The sequence below is a fragment of the Engraulis encrasicolus genome, chromosome 4 (genome assembly GCF_034702125.1).
Source record: "Engraulis encrasicolus isolate BLACKSEA-1 chromosome 4, IST_EnEncr_1.0, whole genome shotgun sequence".
Taxonomy (NCBI): domain Eukaryota; kingdom Metazoa; phylum Chordata; class Actinopteri; order Clupeiformes; family Engraulidae; genus Engraulis; species Engraulis encrasicolus.
The window spans coordinates 10,578,228-10,601,880 of NC_085860.1; the positions used below are offsets into that span (position 1 = coordinate 10,578,228).

Genomic DNA, 23,653 nt, shown 5'->3' on the forward strand with positions numbered 1-23,653 from the left:
TTTCTACCAGCAGGAGTCACTAAACGCCTTCCAATGGCGCACAAAAGTTTGTCATGAGATTTTTGGAGGGAAAACACTTGGAGCAAACTGGTCATTTTTTCAGGAATATTTTAGACACAAAAACAAGTTCGGCTCTATATTTAAGTTTTAACATTTTCGTTACATTTCATGGTTGATTTTGTTTAATCAATTGTCAAGTACTTTTCCCTGCCCCAAGTGAGCGCCAGTTGAGGACAGGACTGAAGACCTTAAAACAGGAACACAAGTTGTTTACAATCAGAGACAAAAGTGACAAAAAATAAACATGAAACTTGATAGTACAGTTTCAATTTCAGTTAAGGAATATCATTTGTCCTATTCCCTATTGTCCTACAGAGTTACTTTTTTTAAAAAAAAAAAAATACACGCTGCTTCTGACCTTTAGTCTGTCTGTCAACATGAGACTTTCACAAAGTCCAGCAGTAAGTATGTGCAAGTATGTGCAGTAAAAACTACAAATGTACTTCATTGGGTGCACCTTATATTTGACAGTTATTGAAAGTCAGTTGGTGCAATGAAATCACTGGGATGAAAGCAAATAATGCCAAATCACAAATAAACCCCACACTTAAAATACATAAATAAAAGGCTACAGTGCTCCTGAAGCACATTATTTGGCTGTATGTAAAAATCAGTTGACCATGTTTGTCATTCAAAAGCGCTAAACAAGTATTGTGTAGTTACATGTCAAGTTTTCTGGAAGTAAATGTGCAAAGGAATGTTCTCAAAGTGAACTGCATGAATAAACAGGTATAAAGTCTATACCAAACTTTTGTAAGTACTCTGGCACTGATCGCATTGAGTCTTTTGGACACTGTGCTTCATTTGACATTTTAAGCATTGTGCTGCATTGGAAATCATAACTTTGTTCTTTTTGGAACAGCTTGGCCTACATTTGAGGGACTATAGCCGGCAGCCCTGTGTTATGAAGCATAAACAAAACACTTCGAAGCACTTGGTTGTGGCTGCAGCTCATTCAGTTTATTTTCCAAAATAGGGTTGGGTATTAAGGTGGACATTTGACAGCATAGTGTACACATTTGAGCGATTTTTTAGAACCACTTCCCACTTTGAAAAAAATGGTTATTGCCCTGTAATAATGACACATTTCTGCTATGGCAGAATAAAAGACATTGTGTGTTTAATTGTGGCAGTGTTTGTGTAAAATGAAACTCAGAATTGCGCCAAGCAAATGCAGCTATGCTCCTTCATTGAAGTTGTGTTTCTGTTAAGTTCTATAAATGTATTTGCTTTCGTTGAATGGTTGTAAAGGCGTAGTTGCATTCACAGTGTGATAGTCCCAAGTGTGCAGCGTCCATTCAAAATGCCCTTACAAAACGCTCGTGCAAAGGAACACCTTAAAGATGGGCGGGATGTACCGCTTGCGAATCAAGCCAACCAGCCAATGAGAAGATCTCTGTGTTTAAATGGCCACGTCAATCATTTTCTCTCCAGTAAGCCTTCCTTCAATCGCCATATTGGGCTGAAAGGGCTTGTCTGTTATTTTCCTCCTCTCTTACTACGACACGAAATTGACAGGAGTGGCTCTTGCAACTGCACTTTGTTTTGATGATCCGTGGAGATTACTACTTCTGGTGTTTCCACGTTGGGCGTTATTGCAATCCATCTGGGTCTTTGCATGGCATGCATACGCTGTGGATGATAACGTATTTTATTTCTGTTTTGGAGCGTGTTGAACCAGGACTTGCGCGACCAGGAGTTGAGGTTAAATAATCGCCAAGTATCTATTTTTCTGAAGAAGGAAAAATGTCCAATGTTCGCCTTTCAAATGGGAGTCCGACTCTGGAACGGATGGATGCTCGGTTATCGGATAACCCGAAGTCCACTGCTTGCAGAAGTCTTTTCGGCCCGGTGGATCATGAAGAGTTAAAGAAGGATTTAAAGGGACGTTTGCACGAAATGGAAGAGGCGGCTTCGGCGAAGTGGAATTTTGACTTTTCCAGTCATAAACCCATTCCGAATGGGAGATATTGTTGGGAGCCTGTGGATGACAGTCCGCTATTTTACAGCTCGCTACGAGCGAATATTAATGTTAACGTTACGGACAGCTGCCCCTCAGGGAATACAAATGTGGATTTGAATGGGAACCATAACTGTGGTGTGGCACCCTGCAAACATGCTGAAGAGAAAGAGGAGAAGTCTGAAACTCAGATGGATATTAGAGACCAATGTATTGGGCAGCGGAAAAGACCAGCGTGCCATGGTAAGAATAATGATTGATTTTGGACCAAGGTGTTGGTCTCGAACTGAGCAGCAAGAGCATGTTTCACATTCTGATATTTTGCTGTTTTTGACATCACTCACCGGAATCTGAGCGTAGTAGAACCATGTTTACATTGCAACAGTTCATCATAGTTATTCAAGTTGCAACTTCACTGCCGTTCAACACAACGCGTGTTTCTATCTGCATTTGGTTGACAAATTAGCCAGTTTGCTGCTGAGTTTATTACCTATGTTAATGACAGGCTTTACTCTTTGTTTAGATTCGTCGTCTCAGAATAAAAGGTCACACACCAGTCTGGATGACGTTTCTCGTTGTTCAGGTCTGACACAAGCTGTAGAACACACACCCAGGAAGACCAGTCCCCAAACTCAAACGTGATCATGACGGTAAGCTGCCCAGAGCATCCATCAAAAATGAACTGAACAGTAAACACAGAACTGATAATAACGATACATGGTGGTGACGGTGCACAAGTGCTTTGAACTGAAGGCACACGAACCATTGCTGTGTTCTTCAGAGCCCTGGTTTGGGCGAGAAATGTGGAGTAAGCTACTACACGGGAGGACTATACGGCTACCTGTTGTCAATATGTGATCCATATCTACATTGCTTTGCATTGGTCGATGATATATTGGGGTTGCGCTGCTTTGCAAAACTTGCATTAAGCTGTTGCATCAAAACAACCTTATCGTCGGTTTTGATCGTTAAAAATCCAAGTCGCGTCTAAAGCCTTGAAAACGCGTCCACCCCCAAATCAAATGGCTTCGAGGTCCTCGTTGGTAAAAGCGAGCGGCTTCTATAGTTTGGAATGCTACAAAGTTGCAACTGCCCTGCTTTTAAGGGGTTAAATGAAATTCACACGCGCGGCACATTTTCTACTACAACCACGTTACTCCACCGAGCTTAGATTTGCGATCAACTTAAGAAAAACATGCGTCGACAGAACAACCGTGAAGTAACACGTCAGCAAATGCACCCTCAACGAGGGTCTGGTTTCCTGGTTTATTTTACTACGCTCTGGAGCTTGTAGGCTATTCATTCAGAGGCGCATAGCGCTCATTGCAAGCGGTGTTAAGTTGGATCGTCAAAGTCAAGTTAAATCATGTGAAATGAGAGGGTTGGCCAGTTGAAACAAAGTAAAGGGATGTCTACATAATGTAAATGAGACAGACTGAGAGGAGACCTTTAACTGTTCAATTACCCCGCATTGTTCAAGTGTCACCAATCACCTTGTAATATAACAGCTGGCTCCCATGTCGTCTACTCCTAATAGATGCCCTTCTGCTTTTAAAGTTTGCTTGCCTGTTCTTTTCAATGAGCATCACTCCACTCCAGTGATCTAACTTTTATTGTGTTTGTTAATGTTCCAACCAGAAACTGAAGACAGAGACACACACCCAGTGATGAAAACCTCAGTGCTTGGCTAATCAAAGAGGATCTGCGAGAGAGAGAAAGGCAAAAAGGATTGGACGAAGAAGAAGGAAGAAAGAAAGACAAAACATATCGACTCTCCTCTCCTATGGATGGGGACCCTGTTCAAGCACTGACACAAACACTAACTTCTGGCACTCAATACAAAATAAACTGCCTCTACAGCAGTCTATGTAGCAGTGAGCGATTGGGTTTCACTTCCTTTGTTGCTCATTCTTACTACCTGTGTATATATTTCCTTCATATGTAGCACATAATATGTATTATGACGAGAACAGAATCCTTTATGGTAAAAGGTGTGAATTTTTGATTTGACTTGAAGAATTGCAGTGTAGTTTTTCCTACGTGTTTCCAAAATGCTGTTTTCTTTTTCCCCCCTATTATTTTTCCTCACCAAGACGGTGCCCCATATAAACCACACTTTGATGGCCATAATGTAACCACGTGACTATTATTTACATTATTTATTGAAATATAAATTCTCAGATCAGCAATATGACTTATTATGCCTATGTGCATCTTATATAATTGTTCAGGTAGCTGATGGTACAGAATGGCCTTCTAATCCAATGCAGGTTGACCCTGCGCATATTATGATGTGATGGCCCTGTGTGTGTTGTACAATTTGTTCAGTGAATTTAAGGCCTTATAATTATTTGTACACTGTCACACATTCAACATGGTTTTAAACCATTTTTTTTCTCAGTAAGCATGTAGCTTCATCATCTTGCTCTGGTGGTTTGAATAGAGTTTGACAAGAGAGTCAAGGTCAAAATAAATAGATAAATGAATCCATAGTCTTAACAGTATTAACTGGTAGAGGTGACTGGAGTGGACGCTGGTGTTCTCATCATGTCTATTATACAGAGTCGTATAAAGAAGAAGTAGAAGTACTCTTACAGATGTAATTACAATACTAGTGATATTACATGGTTTCAACTTTGTAATGTCATACTATAAGTGTTGTAATTACATTTGTAAAAGTACTTCTACCTCTACTTAATATGACTGCTAGTCTGTGTGTGTTATTGGAGGTCCTGTGCCCCACAGACCTCCAGTAGACTTGGTCATCATCATCGTTACACCAATTAGGCTTGTGATGTCATCATCATCGTTACACCAATTAGGCTTGTGATGTCATCATCATCGTTACACCAATTAGCCTTGCTGGTGATGCGCACTACTTCCTCCAGCTGATGTCTCTATTGGAAATGGGCGTGTCCTCTCTGCTATAACAAGGCAGATAATTGAGATGTGTGCCTCCCTCTGCAGTGTCTTTATTTCATAAAGTGGAATTTATTTTTATTTTTTTGCAAGTTAACTGTATTTATCAAAAATTATGTTCATCTTATATTAAAACACTGCCTGTGTATTTGTGTAAACATTGAAGTGTACCTGTGTACATAACTTTGTAAAAACACTGAGAAATTAAACTAACTTATTTATGTCGAGCTTTTAGATAAAATGGGTTTTGATTATGGTTATCCAAAGTGGCATTGAGTCATTATTTTTTTGTAAATGCTATTTTTTTGTAGGTTTTTTTTTTTCTTTTCTTTTTTTTTTAAACAATTGCATACGGTTGCAAACTGAGCCTGACAAAATATTTGATATGTGCATTTTGTAATGTGTGGTATTAAAATATGCTGCAATCAATTAAAAGAGTTAAATTATGAAAAAAATGTCATGTTTTTATTATTATTAATTTATTTTAAATCAGTGCCCCATACAGCTACCATATTCACCAATGAATATGGCCAAACTTCCTGACACCATGGAAATTATTTGTGTTGCGCTCCTCTGTGGAACACTGCGTTTTGTTTTGGTGCCCTTTTGCTGACGGACGCAGTTCATGTGATTTCTTTCTGTCGAGTGAATTCCTACACGCGTTGTGCCCAACTGCCTTCAAAGTGTGGCAAAATGATTTGCGCAACATTCTGGGAGTTACGTGCTAATGTAGGCTACACGTTGCACTCGCCGGGAAAATGATAGAATATGTTTAAGAGTTGCAGAAAAGTAACGTCTCCGTCGAAAACCACGGATGATGAAACCTTTCAGTTGTATGAAAACATCCATTCTGACTGACGTTGAATGTGTCCAATCACATCCTCCAGCTGGAGCACGCTACATTCTACAACCAATGGAGTGCAGTGACGGGAGATTTGAAATGAGGCAGCCAAATGCCGCTAAAACAGCACTCTGTCCTTTTACAGTAGTTTTGCTCGCATTTTGCCGTTGAGAATGAATAATAGTGAGAAACGTCTGACTCCTCCATTTTTTTCTGCAAGACATGCTGCGTGAGGTGTGTCTGCGTGTCATATGCTGCTGGTCTAAGTTCAGTTCTAGATGACCGTAAAGTGCAACAGTAGCCTACTGATGGGGTGAGAAAAGAACTGCAGAGATAACGCTTCTTCTGGAGAATAGGATACAAAGTAACAAACCTTGATTCCATCCTGTTCTCTGAAGAATATTACACACGAAGGGTGAACAAATCTGGTGAGTAGGTCTATACAGTCCAATTAGCTTAAATTTCACCAGGAAGAACTTGGGCTAAATAACTATATAGCACACTGTGCTGTAGATACGGCTTTGAGAAATGCATAAATAATCCAAAATAGGAAGAAATGTTCAAAATACTTGACCGTTATATATTTGAAATAGTACAGATATTTTACAGGTGGATGCTTTTCTCGCGTCCTCTTGAGTTTGATGGAGGATGTGTGTGTGTGTGTGTGAAAATCAGACCTTTTCCACAGCTTTTTCTTTTCCCAATCTAGGGCCTTATAAAATAACACAATGTGTCTTAAATACATTGTAGTAATATTTACCTGCTTAATTTAATGTATCTTACTTATTTACTGCTGGTTATGATCACTGCATGGAATGTATCAGGTGTGTGTGTGTGGTGTGTGTGTGTGTGCTATTTTGATCTTCAAATAGGCCTAGAAAGCTTTCGTCACATTGTCTGATTTTTAAAATGGGTCGATTAGAGATGACATTTGTTGGGTAATTTTCTATTTGCCATTAAATAGGCCTACTGCCGGAGTGTAGGCCTACTGCCAGATATTTCTTTAATGTAATATATAATGTATGAAATATACACAGCTTTCCACATTTCCATTGCTATGGACAAACATGAACACTTTCTAAATAAAAATCATCTAGTTCACAAGGCATGACTTTGTGTGTTTTATTTTTCATGAAACCAAAAGTTCACTTTGTAAGTTTAAAATAATACACACACACACACACACACACACACACACACACACACACACACACACACACACACACACACACACACACATTGTGATACATGGTAGACTTGTGCTCCACTGCTCTCCTTTCATTGCAGGCCTTACAGCTGGTCTGTGAAGGTTCGACATTGTGTTTTTTTGTTGTTGTTTTTGGGGTTTTTTTTTCTTTTTCTTTTTTTGCAAATTAGAAAAACGTCTACTGTTACCAGAGTGAACCAAATAGCTTGCTATATAATTATTGCCCCTTTGCTCCAAAGTAGGTCAAGACCAATTCCTTATCTCCTCCAGGTTTTGGTGAATGCACAGACAGCAACATATGGCTTCAGGATAATGCCAGCCTGCCCTGCCCTGCCTGGGGATATTGGGTATTTATTGGTCAGCATTTAGTTTTAAAACTCTGACATCCTGGCTATTCAAAAGGCACACAGGTCTGTTGTAATGTGTAGGCCCTCAATTGTAATGCGCTGGTGAAACGGTGTGTAACTGATGTAGCTTAAATCACGGTCTGAGTCTAAATGTAAGTCTCTAAAGTGTTTTATAAAGTGTGACAAAGATATGGTTAGATTGTGACGTTATAGTTTCTTATTTTGATGGTTATATCAGAGATGCAAGTTAATTGCCTGTGGTAAAGGGTTAATGAGTCTATAATGACTGATGGTTAGTCATTTACTCCTTGACATTGACTTTCTTTCAGTTTTGAAATGAATGTTAACAAAGCGGAATCACCATTAAGTGTGAATGTAGGAACTGACAAGTACCTGGAAAGACATTTCTAGAGAGATCTGCTACAGTATGAAAAAGGATGTCTCATGTCAGACATTTAAAAATCATTTTGAGTAATATAACTTTGCGATGGTTTACGATTCCTCACCTTCACCTAAAAAAAGCCTCCAACAACACAGGAAGACACCTGCAATGTGAAGACACCTGTGAAGTGCCTTTGACGGCTCTTTAGGGTGCAGGTGTGTGACCTCAGAGAGCGCTCTCTCTCCCCTCTGGTTGCTCCACTCCCCTCGCTTCTCAGCGATGTGTGTATTGTTCCTGTGTGTGTGTGTGTGTGTGTGTGTGTGTGTGTGTGTGTGTATTGTTCCTGTGTGTGTGGCTTTGTGCCGTGCCCCATTGTGTGTCTCTGCAGCAGTGCAGTGTTGTGTCTGGGCCTCCACCACAGACAAAGGGCCCCGTCTACAGGTCTCCACCCAGCTCCAAACACACAAGAGGCCAAAGTGCCAGAAGTCCGTCTCGAAAAAGTGGAGAGAGAGAGAGAGAGGAGTGTGTTTGGGTGCATGTGTGACCCCCTTATCCATACACCCCGCCCCCACTCGTCCTCCTCACCCCCCCGGCCTGTGGCCCCTAATGGGCAGCCCCTTATAAAGCCCCCCCTGGGAGACATGGCAGAAGTCACCCCTGCACTGCCGGTGTGCTGTGCTCGCTCATGCAGGTTTCCGAGGCCCTAAGGATAACTGATCAGGAGGCCCCCCTCATAATTAAATAACAATAATAACAACAACAATCTACTAACTAATAGATATGTGTTTTGTAATGTAATATGCAATATTTTTTTTCGTGACATTTTTTAGTCAATCTCAATTTCAGAGGCTCCAATTTTGGGGGCAAAGTGGTTGGTGCCCCTAGCACAGATAGGTGCCCTAAGCACTCTGCATTCTCTGCTTATGTCTAGCGTCGCCCCTGTGCTCATGGGTGATGGGGGAGGCGTGTGGACTCCGGGTTCTCTAATGGAATGGTCTGGGAGTCACCCTGGACTGCCCTTGTATCTAAATTAGACACATAACCCAGACATACAGCTTTACAAAAAATATATATATTATTAATATTATTTTTTTTATTATTATTATTCAATTATTTATTTATTTATTTTCTGTGCTATGTGTTCTAAGTGATTGAAGCTAGAAAAAGGTATTTCAAAAATATTTTTATACCCATACTGTTTTTATTATTATTTTATACCCATACCTCTTTTTTTTGTTCAGTCACACGGTCTTGAACAGTCTTAAATTGACTGGGTCACACTGTTCCACAAAAGCTCTGTGGCAGAAGTGGAACAACCCTCCCTGCCTGTTGTACACACACACACAAACAGATGTCAAATATGCCCCAAGAAGGAAACAGAGTTTGCATAAGTCTTTCAGGAATGAGGTAGGTCGGTCGGTGTTGTTGTTTTTGTGAGTTTCCGGTCTGTGCTCAGGGTCATGTGATCATTAACTCAGCGGCCCTTGCCATTCTTTCACTAACTCTGACCCCAATACAAATGGTTAGCAGCAAGAAAATGTTTTTATTCAGTGTGTTGTTCCCTCTCCTGTCTGACCCTCGTCACAGCAGCTATAGCTAGACTGGGATGCTATAATAGGCTAAATCTCTTAAAATAAGATTAGTCTTTATTGTCTCTACAGAAGAGAAATTTTCAAGTCAAGTCAAGTGTGCTTTATTGTCGAAAATCTATTTAACAGAGTTTAGCACAGAAGTTTGGAATAGCGTCTAACCATAGCCACAGTAGATGCAGCCAGATCATGCAATATTAATACACCTCTATTTTCCTGTATTTGGTGAAAATCACTACCACCAATAGAAAAAAATTCAAGACATTGTTTTTATTCAGTGTGTTGTTCCCTCTCCTGTCTGACCATCGTCACCATAGATGCAGCCAGGGCGTACTACAATGAAGTCCTTCTTTGTTCTATCTTGTGACGAACTCTGACACCAACACAAGTGGCTGGCAGCAGGGCATTATTCCGTATACATGATTAAATTATATACATTACGATACACATTTATATATACAGTTAAATACATTTATTCAGTGTGTTGTCCCCACTCCTTCCTGCTCATTGTCTCATTAGCTATAGCTAGGCTGGGGTGCAATAATGCATCTCTATTTTGCTCTATCTTGTGACGAACACAGCCACCAAGACAAATGTGTACCAGAAGGACATGGGTGTTACTCAGTGTGTTGTCCCCACTCCCTCTTGACCATAGTCACAGTAGATGCAGCCAGGCCGGCCGTACTGCAATGAAGCACATATTTCCTCAAACTGTCTTGTCAGAAATTGAGAATTTACTGTAAAGTCGGCCGCAGTAGGTTACCCCTTTTCCTGTAAATAGCAACGCGTGCAGCTAATAGAAAGCCTTACAGTTCCTCCACATGTTTCCTCCTCCGACCACAACGCACGTCATGAGAAGATCCCCTGACACGTCTTCCTTTCTTTAGAAGTCCATTCTCTGAAGAAAAAAGCAGAAGATGGCACCTACGGTATTAACAACGAATGCACCGGCCATTCTGCTGAAAGCCACACACACACACACACATACCCAAATTTCTTGTGAAGGCTGATGGGTCGTCACCGTGTACAGGCTAGTCATAGTGTGACTGTGTGGTGGTATGTGTCTGCCCAGCGAACCTGCAGAGAGGCACACACACACACACACACACACACAACACATGCACCGCACAGCATTTCTCTGGTGCCTGAGTGCAGCATGACAGGCGTGTTGTTTTGGGGATGATGGGCCACCTCATTAGCGGAGCGCACCTGCAGCTGGTCAAAGGCCTTTCATCAGTTATCACCTGCAAATCTGCACGTGCTGCACACAGATAAAAGTGCAGGAAGACACGGTCCTCTCGCAGCGGCGTGTAGACAAGCTCCTCTAACAGCGCCGTGTAGAGCAGCTCAGATCAGCTCAACGCATCATGGCACAGTGCCGCACGGCACAACAGCCCCATCCCCATATAACTTCCCAGCCCCAGCCCCAGCCCCATATAGCATCCCAGCCCCAGCCCCAGCCCCTCTCCCCTCTCCCCAGCCCCAGCCCTTTCCTCCAGCCCCAGCCCCAGCCCCAGCCCCAGCCCTCTCCGCCCGCCCCAGCCCCAGCCCCAGCCCCAGCCCCAGCCCCATCCTCAACACCGGTCTCCTCTGCTGCTACCTGCTGCCTGCTGTGCTGTGCTCTGTGGCTGCACAGGTCAGGATGCGATGTGGCTCAGGTGACGCTTCAGCATATCATCTAGTGGGTGCATTTGCCTCACTGACGTGCTGGAGCGGGGGCGGGCCGGCAGAGCTGTCATTTCCAGTGACGGGGGGCGGGGCCGGCAGAGCTGTCATCTCCAATGACGGCTTGTGACTGCAGTGATGGCTTCCAGATGTATTGGGCTTCTTGAGGAGGAGGAGGAGGAGGAGGAGGTGGAGGAAGGCCTGGCTCTCTGGATGCATTTATGGTGCTCGACATCTTACGGCCTTATTTTGAATTTGTTGCTTTCTTCCTCTCTTTTTCATTTGTATTTTTTCAGCTTTTTTCCCTCCATTTCTCCTCCTGTGCTTTGCTAAAGCCACTGTGTCAAGGCTTTAAAGGGGGATGAGATGAGATCACGTTATTCAGGGGAATCAAAGGGAGGAAATGCAGTGTGGAGCTTTTACTTACTCTACTCGCTACTGCTGGGCACTGTACTGTACATTTAGGATGTGTGACAGAGTTTGATCTGTCAGTTCGGGGATATTTTGGGATTTGACGTGCATCTTGTATGGACACACACAGTAAAATGAAATCCAGACCGAAAGATACTCCGGTGGAATCTGAGGGGATACACTTTTCATACATCTGAGATTTCCTACTTTGTCTTTCTTTAGGATGGTCAGTTCATAATTGCTATAACTCGTATGATTCATTAGATACACTGGTTACACTTTAACATTTAAAATCTGTGTTAACCCTTTGAGGCGTACCATCACAAATGTGTGATTAGAATTTTGCCCAAATTTTAAGTTCTCATTATGATGTCATAAGGACATTGCGAGATTTAGGATTAATAAGTAAATTAGTGTGCAAATAATAATTGTAACAAGAAATTAATTATTAGTTTTTTTTTCCGTAATGCATTGCAGATTAATGAGCAAATGATTATATTCATCTTAAGTATCAGCTGTTTGAAGATGCACATGTGGTGTGCTACAGGTCCTGTGCCTGTGTACGCTGTGCTAAGCCTTCCATTTTTTGCCATGCTATGACATCAACAACTTTGCCTGAGATCTAGTATATTAAGTGGTAGGATTTTACACACACGCACACACAGTTTCTGTACTTTTTCCAAAGCAAGTCTAGGGCATTTGGCATTTTTGTTGGAGCTAAAGTAAAGTATTTCTCCATTTCCTAACTGGAGTTGCTGACTCAGGGTTGCTGGCGTGTGACTTGATAGCAATTGAAACAGTGGTGGCGGAGAGGAGATCTGGTGGCACGCACTCAGTTCATGTGGTGGAGATCTGGTGAGTTTTCGAAGTGGGAGTTCACATCCTTTTTTTAAATTATTATTATTATTTCATGGCATGAAATAATATTTTCTTTAAAAGGATTTTAGGTGTGCGGACTCCTCACTCTGAAAACTACAGTCAGCTTTTGTCTTGCACCCTTTCTCTGGATCTGGTGACACACACTCAGTTCATGTGACGATGTGGCATTCTCATCACTCAGGCCACAGCCGCATTAATCACATCCTGGTCTCAGACCCAATTTTGAAACCCTCGGATTTCGTCACTTTACAAAATATGACACCTCTCAAATTTCCTACCTCTTTTTTTAAAAGTAAAATGAAGATTTATTTTATTTGGTAGCCTGTATGGAATAAGAATATACATATTTGTTTGGAAGTCAGAGGCGTGCTCAGTCCCTTTAGGAAGATGAAAAAAGTATTCTTGTGGGTGCTCTTTGGTTCAAGGTTCAATGTCAAAAAAGTTGCTTGAAAAGAGAAAAAACTTTTCTTCACCAAGGCACTCCAAAAAGTATAGTTAAAATGTCTTTATTATTATGACATGTCCATTAAGGACTTTTAAATGCCCTGAAGAAGGCTCAACTGCCGCTACGCGTGGGCAATTTTAAAAGTCCTTAATGGACATGTCATAATAATAAAGACATACATATTTGTTTTTCTGACTTTAAATGAAGCCTCTATACGGATTGGTTGAGTCTGCTGAAAAAAAAATCAACTACAACTTTCAGTACAGAGGAGCGCCTCGGGTCTACCAAGAAATCACATCGAATGACATCACCTTCAGATGGGTATTCAGCACTCGGGTACACACACTGTGGTAGTTTCACTCGTGCTGTATACCTGAATTTAAGGGGGTTGGTAAAAATGTTATAATAACATTATATAGTAACATATAATATAACATATAGTATTTTATAGATTATATTGTTGTTTTATGACACTCTAGAATGTAATGTTGCTTTCTGATTGGTTGCTACATGGAATAAATGTGTTTAGCATGCACAGATCGAAAGTAGTTTTGTCAAAACCGTAGGCCTACCATAAAGTATTTCCACTACATTTATCTTATTCTTCCCTGTCTGTTATCATTGACCACTTGAAATACAAAAGAGGACAAACCCATCAAAAAGACACTGAAATACACATCTCCCTTTCTGTCAGTGTTGAAGGTTAGCTTCATCTGATCTCTCTCACCCAGCAACACAGCCTTTTGTGTGCTCCTATAGACACCTGATGGCCTAAATCATTGCATGTCCAGCTCTCTCGGTTCAGACTTGCTCTGGCTTCAAGTTTGAGGAGTTGGATGCCACTACACTGCATGGCTGGACTGGCCATAAGGCATACAGGGCATTTGCCTGGTGGACTGTTGATGATTTTGGCCTGGTCCTCCCCTCAATGTAGTGGTATCAGTCCTCATGCTGCCACATCTGACCTCTCTGAGTCAGATTTAAATATTCATTTTGGCTGTTGTGGTCAAAATAGCTCATAATACATGACTACAAATGTTGTCACAGTCTCTCTCAATGCCTGGCGGACTGGTCTTAGCCGTTTCTGCCTGTCCTGATTTGTTTTGTCCCAGTCCAGCCCTGCTACACTGTGGAAAAGATGGAGGTTATCCAGCAGGCATAGCTAGAGAGCCCAGGGCTGTTGTTTTCTTCTTCAGTGGAGGCTCACAGTCTTGGGCCTGGCTGTGGTAGTAGGATTTACTTTGTAGTGTATGTTGCTATTCAAGGCTTAACGCTCACATACATTTAACACATACGGAACAACTGAAATTGATTCTCTAGTGCCTCTAGTGTTTGTTTGTGATGTGTGGGTTTGGAAAGTGGAACTCTTTCAGACAGCAACTAAAAGGAAACAAAAAGGAAAATAGCACTTCAACTTCAGCATGGGTACTTATGGTTGTGTGTGTGATGCTGACATTTCACTTTTCAATTGTTTTTTTTTTTTTAAATGATGCGAAGGGGAGAGTGTGGTACCTGTACGTAGTGTCAAAGGGTGAAGTTGTGCCATCCCATTGACTGTATCTAGATCATCAAAGTAAATATTGGCCGTGTGACCACATGTTTTTGGAGAGTCATTCATGTCACTTATCCAGACAAATATGGAGCCTTCTTGCTTAAGAAGTAAGCCAATTTATTGATGAAAACTGTTTTTAGTGTTCCAGCATGCACTTTTCATGATCATGCGTTCTATAGTGTGTCATAACAGTTATAGCTAAGTTTTAAAACATGTCACACGTTAGTGCTTAGAGTAGTATAGTATAGTAAGCTACAATATGAGTTTATAGAACTATGTTAGCTCAAAACTGTAGAATGATGCATTTTTCTTCTACAAAATGGTGCGGTGAGGGTAATTTGTGCAAAATTGCATGGGGTGAATTGTACCACTGGATGTTTTTTCTGCCCTTGCTCCCCCTTTTAATCTACGGTACGCTACATTTTACATGTTGGACAGTGCTAATAGACCAGGCAAAAACCCAGAAGAGCCATCCACCAGTTCTGCTGCTGACCTGGCAGGACCATCACATGAGGAGCCAACTCTTGAAGCTGATCCAGACCCAGGAGGAGAGCCCCCCACTCCTCCAGAACCAAATCCCGACCCAGGAGAGCTCAGCCACCCACTTCTCCAGAACCAAATCCCCAGCTGCTGACCTGGCAAGTTGTGCCAAAGTACCACTTTATTCAGAGACCTATATTTCTTGAACGCTATCTCTCAAATCAAAAGTCAACGTTGCCAGAGATGCACAGCAACCTGAAAAATGTATTAGATGGAATCAGAACTATCATGGCCTGTCCTTAAAGTCACCCTGAGTAAAAACTGGCACTACTTCCCCCACTCTCCCCTATATGTAACTGTTTCTTTTCTGTAATACCGTGCTGATGTTGGGAAATACATTTTAGCTAAACACTTACAACAAGACTCAAACACCATTGAATGTGAAACTGTAAAATGCTGCATTGCTTTCTGAAGGCAGCACGTAATCAGAGATAATGGGAGACTAAGCTCTTCGTTAGGAGGTCTGATCGGGACCCAGGACTTAGTGGACCTTTGTTTAGTCAAGTCAAGTCGGCTTTATTGTCAATCCTTTTTTGTTTAACCCTTTGCACCAAAAAGTATCTAACAAGAAAAAATATGACATATATGATGATGAATAATATTAGAGAATGTTTGTTTTTATTTTCTGTCAGGTCCATTGCACTTAGTGAAAGCTATATTGTTTGAAACGGTACAGACCTTAGTCCTAAGTCAATCTTGCGTGGTGTTGCTTTTCAGACCATATATGGTACGTTATTGCATAGCCTAACCTGAAGTATGAAGTGGAAGGTCTGATCGTGACCCAGGACTTAATGGACCTTAATTCAACCCTTTGCAGTGCTCATAAAAATTCACCCATCATAAAAAAGTATCTAACAAGAAAACATATGATATAATGTGATCTAATGTAAGTCAATCTTGCGTGGTATGACTTTTCAGACCATATATGGTTATTTAATGCATAGCCTAACCTGAAAGTATCAAGTGGAATTATTTCTGCTTCACGCACATCAACACACATGCATTAGTGTAGCATGTAGTAGGTGTGGGAGTTCCACATAGCTCCACAAGTGTTGCAGTATAATGGCATGCACAGCCTGTGTGTGAGGGAGCGAGAGGCCATCTCTTTTCCCCCCCACCCCATCTTCATGTCCACTGCTTTACATGAGCCGCCCATCTCCCACAGCTGCCCACCCCCTCCCCATACTGCCCCTCCTGCCCCATACTCCACATACTGCCCCTCCTGCCCCCATGCTTCACATACTGCCCCTCCTGCCCCCATGCTTCACATACTGCCCCTCCTGCCCCTGGCCAAACCAAACTGCACCACTGAAGTCTTTCCAGTTGCAGCGCGGAATTCAGGCTGTCTGGGAGCAAAGTCGTCCCCCCAACCCCGACCTCACCCACACCCCGACACATTGACCCAGTTCAGCACGCGCCTTCCCTCCCTCGCCCTAACACACACACACACACACGGTTTTTAATAACAGCATAGGGACCCGAAACCTCTGTCTCCTCCGCAGCTGCTTGTTAGCCCCAGTCAGTCACTCAGTCACACACACACACACACACACACACACACACACACACACACACACACACACACACACACACACACACACACACACACACACACACACACACACACACACACACACACACACACACACACACGGCCAAGTCAGCCAGGGACAGCACGGGGGAGATCAGACTAGAAGGTGGACCTGGCTGGCTGGCTGCTGAGGTCTAAAACCCTGTGTTGTAGGCCTGATATTGAGTGGGCATTACTGATTGTCAATGGCATCTGCTTTTCACTGCAAAAATGGAGTGTTGTAAAAAAAATGCTTCAGATCATTATAACGGAATGGAAAGGAATTATGTTGTCCACTTTAATATACCGTAATTGGTCCGAGTCGTGGCCAAGGGAAATCACCCTTGAAAGTAGCCTGGCCCTGTGTCCAAGGCCCTGTTGCACTTTGAAAGTGTGGACCAGGGACCACTGGTGCTCCGCGACAGAGCTCAAGTGGTCTGCAAGGGGATTTCTACTATTTCTACGAAGTAGGCTATATTTGTAACAGTATTACAAAGCTAAACAAAGCTGAAGTCATTTCTTCCACCACAAAAAGCAGACTTGTAATGTGAATAAAAAGTTAGAGATTTGAATCGAAATTAGCAGTGTCAAATTAGCACCCGTCAACTGTCAATTCAGTTGACAAGTGGTCCTCGAACACTGGAGTATGCCTATGGCCCTCGCCTCTCTACAGCTATTATTATTATTGTGGTGGTGGTGGACTCCTGAGCTTTTCCTCTTCACGGGCTGGCCAGCGGGGTCATGCAAGAACGAGAGGGCACATGACCGAAGGAAGTGGACGAGTGGAAGGGAGGGGAGAGGTCAACCCGTTTGTCTGTTTGTCTCGCTGGGCTGACACAGCGCTACAGCCAAGCTGACCACAGCTCAAGCCAAAGGGGCAGCCAATGTTTCTCCCTGCGCTGCATTGACCAGATCGGAGATGGATTAGCTCTAGCAGCACGGCAGGCAAAGCTGCTCTACGGAGAAACCACACCATTGTGTCTGGACTCCGGACTCTGGACGCTCACATCTCCACTCTCTCGCTGCTGAAAATAGACGCCGCTTGTTCTCCTCCTCCTCCTCCTCCTCGGCATGCTAACGCTGAATACAAGGGGTAAACACCGCAAATGGAGAGACAGAGAGAGAGAGAGAGAGAGAGAGAGAGAGAGAGAGACAGAGAGAGACCTCAGTGAGGGACGGACGGATAGGGTAGAGAGAGGGAGAGAGAGAGAGAGAGACAGAGAGCGAGGGACCTCAGTGATGGACGGAGGGACAGGACAGAGAGAGAGGGAGGGAGAGAGAGAGAGAGAGAGAGCAAGGGACCTCAGTGAGGGATGGAGGGACAGGGCAGAGAGAGAGAGAGAGAGAGAGAGAGAGAGAGAGAGAGAGACAGAGAGCGAGGGACCTCAGTGATGGACGGAGGGACAGGACAGAGAGAGAGGGAGAGAGAGAGAGAGAGCGAGCAAGGGACCTCAGTGAGGGATGGAGGGACAGGGCAGAGAGAGAGAGAGAGAGAGAGAGAGAGAGAGAGAGAGAGAGAGAGCGAGAGAGCGAGGGACCTCAGAGACGGACGGAGGGACAGGGCAGAGCAAAACAACAGCAGCCGCGGTGCCCAACTGTCACAGGGCCTCAGCTATTTAGGGACCTCGCCCTGAGTGAGTGAGCGCTGTGCGTCAGCTGCCGCTACACCGTTTGTGTCCCCCCCCACCCCCAACTCTCTTGCTGCCCCCCACACCTGTTGGCCCACATATCTGTTTTCATTGGAGTCCACTGGGCCGCTATGGGGGCCTCCACATGCCACAGGTGGCCCCCACTGAGGGCCGCAAGTCGCTTGGCAGTCCCAACCCCACCCCACCCCAACCCCAACCCCAACCCCAACCTTAACCCCAACCTTCACCCCAAACACACCCCAGCCACACCCCAACCCCACACCAGCCCCAAACACCTCCCCACCACCCCGCATAATGAGCCGGCTGGCATGGCTTGTCATCAGGTCAGACTAACCTTAAGGGACGAAGATGAAGATGATGATGGTCATTGGGGCTGAGATGTAGAATGACTTCTGGTTATAATAGCACATTCTGCCACAGAGAGTCAGATAACTTGTTTTGTTATTTCATTTTATGTTATTTTAATGCAACAGAATTTTTCTTTTTGTAATTTGTGCTGCCACTTGGCCAGGGCGCCCTTGTAAAAGAGATTTGTATTCTCTTTTTCCTGGTAATATGAAGGTTAAATAAAAAACATATATAAGAATTTAAGGTTTTTTGTTCACTGGGAGCTTGCAGAGTGTTCATGGACCCACAAAGCACAAAGAGGGCCTGACTGGAGCCGGCGTCACACTGTACCCATTCAGGGCACTCCAGCACGTTGCGATGGGAAATCGGGCCCTCGTCGCGACTCCCATGGATGTAACTGTTACCTGACCCCTACCATGTCTCATTTAATGATTATTTATTTGTATTTATTTCAATCTGGCACTTTATTCAAGAGTTTTGATTTTCTGCCCCCCCCCTCCATCTTCTTCTCCCCAGCGAGGTTGTGATCCAGTGTCTCCAACATCAAACCCCCTTTGAAGTCCGCAGGCCTCTCTCAAGGCTCCACATGAAAGCAGCACAGTGTCTGAGGCGCACTGAGCGCGCTCAGTAAACAGCAGGCCAGGCCACACTCCTGTCTCAAGGCCTCCTGCTAGTGACATGAAACAGGAGAGACAAAAGCACAATAACATCATGTGCGTGCGCGCGCTAGTGTGTGTGATTGTGCTGCGTAGCGCTGCGCGGCCCTCTGTAATTGAACGTGGCTCCATAGCAGGGGTCCTCTCGGGCCCTCTCCCTCCCCCGAGACCTCACTCCTGCTCGGGCAGGCAGGCAGGCAGGCAGGCCTGTTGTTTTTGGGACATCCAGCACAGCTCTAGGCCTTTGAAGACCAGCATAATTGAGTGGTAATTTGAGATGTATTCTCAGTCCCTCTCTCTCTCTCTCTCTCTCTCTCTCTCTCTCTCTCTCTCTCCCTGTCACTTATGAAATATTTACGTGTAGAAGTAAGCAGCATACTGATTTTTTAAAACTGATGAAACCTCAGTAGGGTGGAACAATATGTGAAGACATAAACATTTGTGGCTTCTCAATGTTGTGTTGTGTCTCATGTCTTGACTGAACTGAAGAAATATTGGCAAAGGGTGATTCGCCACAGTTTGAAAGAACACACTGAATGTAATTGTTAGTTTAAATGTATAGTTTATTTACAATCTCCCAGAATGTAATAAATATTTTTCCTGTTGTTTTTTGACAACCCAATAGCTCAATGTCATCTTCAACACATGGTAATAATAAATATAAGGCAATTCTATTTACATGTCTTACAAAACTGTACAAAGGTATGGACAAAGGTGAGAGCCTTTGCATGAATCCACCTCCTCTCAAACAATATCTTGGGGAACACTTTATACTAATATATCCTTATAAAGCATTAATAACACTTAGTAAATGATGAAATAATGATGAACAAAACATAAACAAATGATTGGAAAATGTTGATATTTTATATTTATCAAACATTTACAAATATATTATGATTAATAAAACTTAGTTGATAATAAAGTGTTAATGTTTTTAACATTAGTTCATTATTTACTAAGTCTTTATAAGCAGACATTATGTGTTACCATATCGTGGGGTTCCTTCAGACTGCCTTCCAGAGAGTGAATAGCCTTGGGGATTAACCACAGGGAAAAGAAAAAGCAGGAACATGGTAAGTTGAAATTCCCTCCTTCGGCTCTCCTTCAATCATCCTCCCATTGTATAGCCAGTAATTATGGCCAGACTTAAATACACATTGCAGAAAGGCTTTGCGATTGTTGTTGCTGCTTCCTGCTGTTGGAAAAGGCCCAGTAAAGGATAAACACATTAACTGAAGCTGTGGACATAGTAGGCTACAGTATACAGGCTACAGTCAGCCTCCAGCAGTTAAAGTTGTTCTTTTTGGCGACTTGAAATTTCAGAAGGTTTTTTACTCTGTGATGAAGCCAGCCCCCGATCACCTTTCTGTTTAAATTGGACACATTTTTCCACCTTTTTTTCCCCTTTTCAGTAGGTCTACTCACTTACTCCGTCGCACAGTAATCATTTAGCTTTGCCAGGAGTTCAGTACACTTCATTAACTGGAGTGAGAAAAATAATCAGGGGCTTAATAGGGAAAATTTATTTCAACTTGCACACTGCTAGTTTGGAGCTGGGAGGGAAAAGAGGAGTCTCTAAGCTTTGGGGGGTTAGGATGGGGGGGATGTTAAATGAATATGATAGTGGAAGACTTGGCTCTCAGCATTGGACACGCTATACAACTCACTATGTCTCCATCTTCCTCTCTTGTGTTTCTGTAATACTCCATCTAAGCCTGTCTTGGGCCTGTCCCGGCCTTTTGCTATTTTTATTAGCTTACCTCCAGCCATAAATCAGAAGAAGATTATTGCTGGAGTCCTGTTTTCACCCCTTCCACTTGGGCCAAGTCTGAGGACATTCTTTACGGCTCTGTTTCCGCCGCGTCACCTGAGCTGTAGCAACAAACTTGGAGTTGGAAATCCACAATAGTGGGCTAGGTGTGGAGGAGTGTGTTGGAGAGAGCAGGTCTAGTGCTGTGTGCTGTGTGCTGTTGATATCAACACCAGTAGTGCCAAGACCATCAAGCAGAATGCATGGATTAGAGTAGGGTTTGCATAGATTAGAGTTCGCCATTACCTTGGCCTCTTACAGGGACTTCATAAATCACCTTGGTTTGGAAAACAGAAAAGAATATTGTGGATATTGTTGTTAGTCCAGAGAGCTGCTGTGCTAAATCTACACCAGAGATTATCTGGAGAAGTGGAGGGAGAGGGGAAGGGAAGGAGCCAACGTCCTACCATTCACTGCCTTATATACCGCTCTGTCAACACACATGTATTGTACAGGCCAGCTAGGAGACCCCCACCCTGTTCAGGACACCCCCACCCTGTTCAGGACACCCCAACCCTGCTCAGAACTGTGTGGAGGTGATCGGTGATTGCTTCACGTGAGCTCCTCTAGATGGAATCACGAAAGAGGACATTTAGAGTCACAGAGTTCAGTTGATGGCTGGTTCTCTTCTCAGGTCAAAGGTCAATGGTCAAAGGTAACTGTTGGAAGACTGGTGATGTGTGTAGACAATGCTGGTTGAAGGTTCTATTGACTGGTTCTGGATGCTGGTTGAAGGTTCTATTGAGTTCCGGATGCTGCTTGAAGGTTCTATTGAGTTCTGGTTCTGGAGGTAGCAATGGAGGAGCCTCATCCTTGGGCTACGTATGCTTTCACCTTTGCTCCTTCCTACTACAGCTGCGTTGCTCATCTGTATTGCGGGTGAGATACAGTAGATACTATTTTGGTTAGCTGGTTTGTTTGTTTGCTTGTTTGTTTGTTTGTTTGTTTGAGTCACTGTCCCTCGTCCATGCTAACGCCCATGTGCTTCATGACGGTGACGCGGGAGCTGTAGTGCTGCTGGGGCTTCGGCAGCAGCTCCACTCGGGGTTTGAACTGCTCCACCAGGATCTTCAAGATGTCCTCCATCTTCTGGTTCATATCCACCACCTGGGGAGACAGGAAGGAGACACACATCACATTACATCACATGAAATTACATTACATCACATCACATCACATTACATGGCATTACATTACATGACATCACATCACATTACATTAGATTACATTACATTACATTACATGGCATTACATTACATTACATTATATTACATTACACTAAACTTGAGCACGAAAGGAGAGAGACACACAAGAAAGGGGAGAGAAAAGCAAATAATCACATAATTTCGTCCTCCCACAGAATACATGGTCTGCTAGTTCCTTAGTCGCCATTGAAGTATATAGAATTCACGGCTCAACCGGAAATCTAATGAGAGCATCATGAGGATGGTGGATAAGATGGATAGAGATGGGGAGAGATATACACGCTATGCTGGTCCTGTGTTCATGTCTGAGGGAGAGAGAGAGAGAGAGAGAGAGAGAAGAGAGAGAGACAGAGACAGAGACAGCAAGCACGTAAATACAGTAGGATATAGGATCATGCGTGAGGGAGACAGAGAGAGAGAGAGAGAGAGAGAGAGAGAGCGGCAGACAGACAGACAGAGAGAGACAGAGAGCACGTAAATACAGTATATTGTCAGCGTCTCTGTTATGAAAATGTACGTGAGTGAGCTACACGATGGCTCTGTAAAAATGTCATGTTTGCTCTTTGTTCTCCCTCAGCAAGTCCCCAAGTTGAAACGCGTGACAGATTGACGCTGGATAATAACATGTTTCTTCTCAAAGCCAATCTCCACCAAGCCCTCATCACAGGACAATAACAGGCAGGCAGGCAGGGAGCCTGTGGAGACTGGGCTGGACTGGGAATGTAAAGTTACCCGGGCATGTTTGGCATAGACCGGCCCCTGAGGCCTCAGGCCACTTCCATACTAGCCTACATCTTGACTGGTTGAATCCACTGTCTACATTGACGATGGGCCAATGGACCTGCCCTTCTTGCGGGCCGATCCCCAGGAAAACAACAGAATTGGCCCCTGATGACTGTCGCCCACCAGGAAAATGCCCTGTATGCCAGATTACCAGTCCAGCCCTGCTGTGGAGACTGTGCAATGGCAACACACTCGGAGAGTTGCTTACTGATAGCACAGGCACGCATGCACACAGACACAAACACACCCACAAGCGTGTTTACAGACAGCACAATGATCAGTATGTCTGCGATAAAAATACCCACATTTCCAAAATAAACACGCAAAGCTTCCCCCAAATGCCTCCTAAAACTTCTGAGCTTTTCTAAAATGAATTGCCTCGGTTCATTCGGCTCCACACTTGGCCTGTTTTCAAGCGAACGCAGTAAAAACATTCAGATTTAAGGCCAAGATCGCAACTCGAGAGTAAAAGTGAAAAATGGACTAAACAAACACGCAGATATATCTTAATGAATTAAATAAATATATCGCCAACGAGGGTCAAAGGTTCTGGGTTCGAGTTGCCACTTGAACAACACTGGGGTCACCGAGAGGGTCTCTTGGGGAGTTGTGGGTAAAAAGAGACATATGTCGGCCTGCCAGGCCAGGGAGCGCCGCTTCACTCATGCGGTGAAAACGTCCCCCTCCGCCCTCAGCCCCCGCTCTCGGCCCCCTTTTCTCCTCAGGTCACAGCTGACATGGATCTCCAAGAGGCAGGCGAGCATGAAGCGCCACACAGGCCAGAGGTTCCCTTTGTTTAAATGGGGCTGATTTGTGGCATGTATATTATCAT

The 23,653-nt window shown here is 43.6% G+C and overlaps 2 protein-coding genes across 2 annotated transcripts in view; one reads left to right on the top strand and one right to left on the bottom strand.

Annotated features, from left to right (window-relative positions):
* Positions 1-84: 84 nt before the first annotated feature.
* On the top strand, positions 85-5,276 carry cdkn1bb (cyclin dependent kinase inhibitor 1Bb). The gene is made up of 3 exons (XM_063196670.1): positions 85-2,263; positions 2,544-2,670; positions 3,659-5,276. Exons 1-2 carry the CDS (start codon positions 1,807-1,809, stop codon positions 2,660-2,662), a joined length of 576 nt encoding a protein of 191 aa, XP_063052740.1. The 5' UTR covers positions 85-1,806; the 3' UTR covers positions 2,663-2,670; positions 3,659-5,276.
* Positions 5,277-21,347: 16,071 nt separating this feature from the next.
* The window catches only part of kcnq1.2 (potassium voltage-gated channel, KQT-like subfamily, member 1.2), a 298,745-nt gene continuing 296,439 nt past the window's right edge, over positions 21,348-23,653 (bottom strand). Inside the window, exon 19 of the mRNA XM_063196671.1 lies at positions 21,348-21,940. Within this exon, the coding sequence (XP_063052741.1) occupies positions 21,785-21,940 (156 nt within the window). The 3' untranslated portion in view covers positions 21,348-21,784. The remainder of the gene's footprint in view (positions 21,941-23,653) is intronic.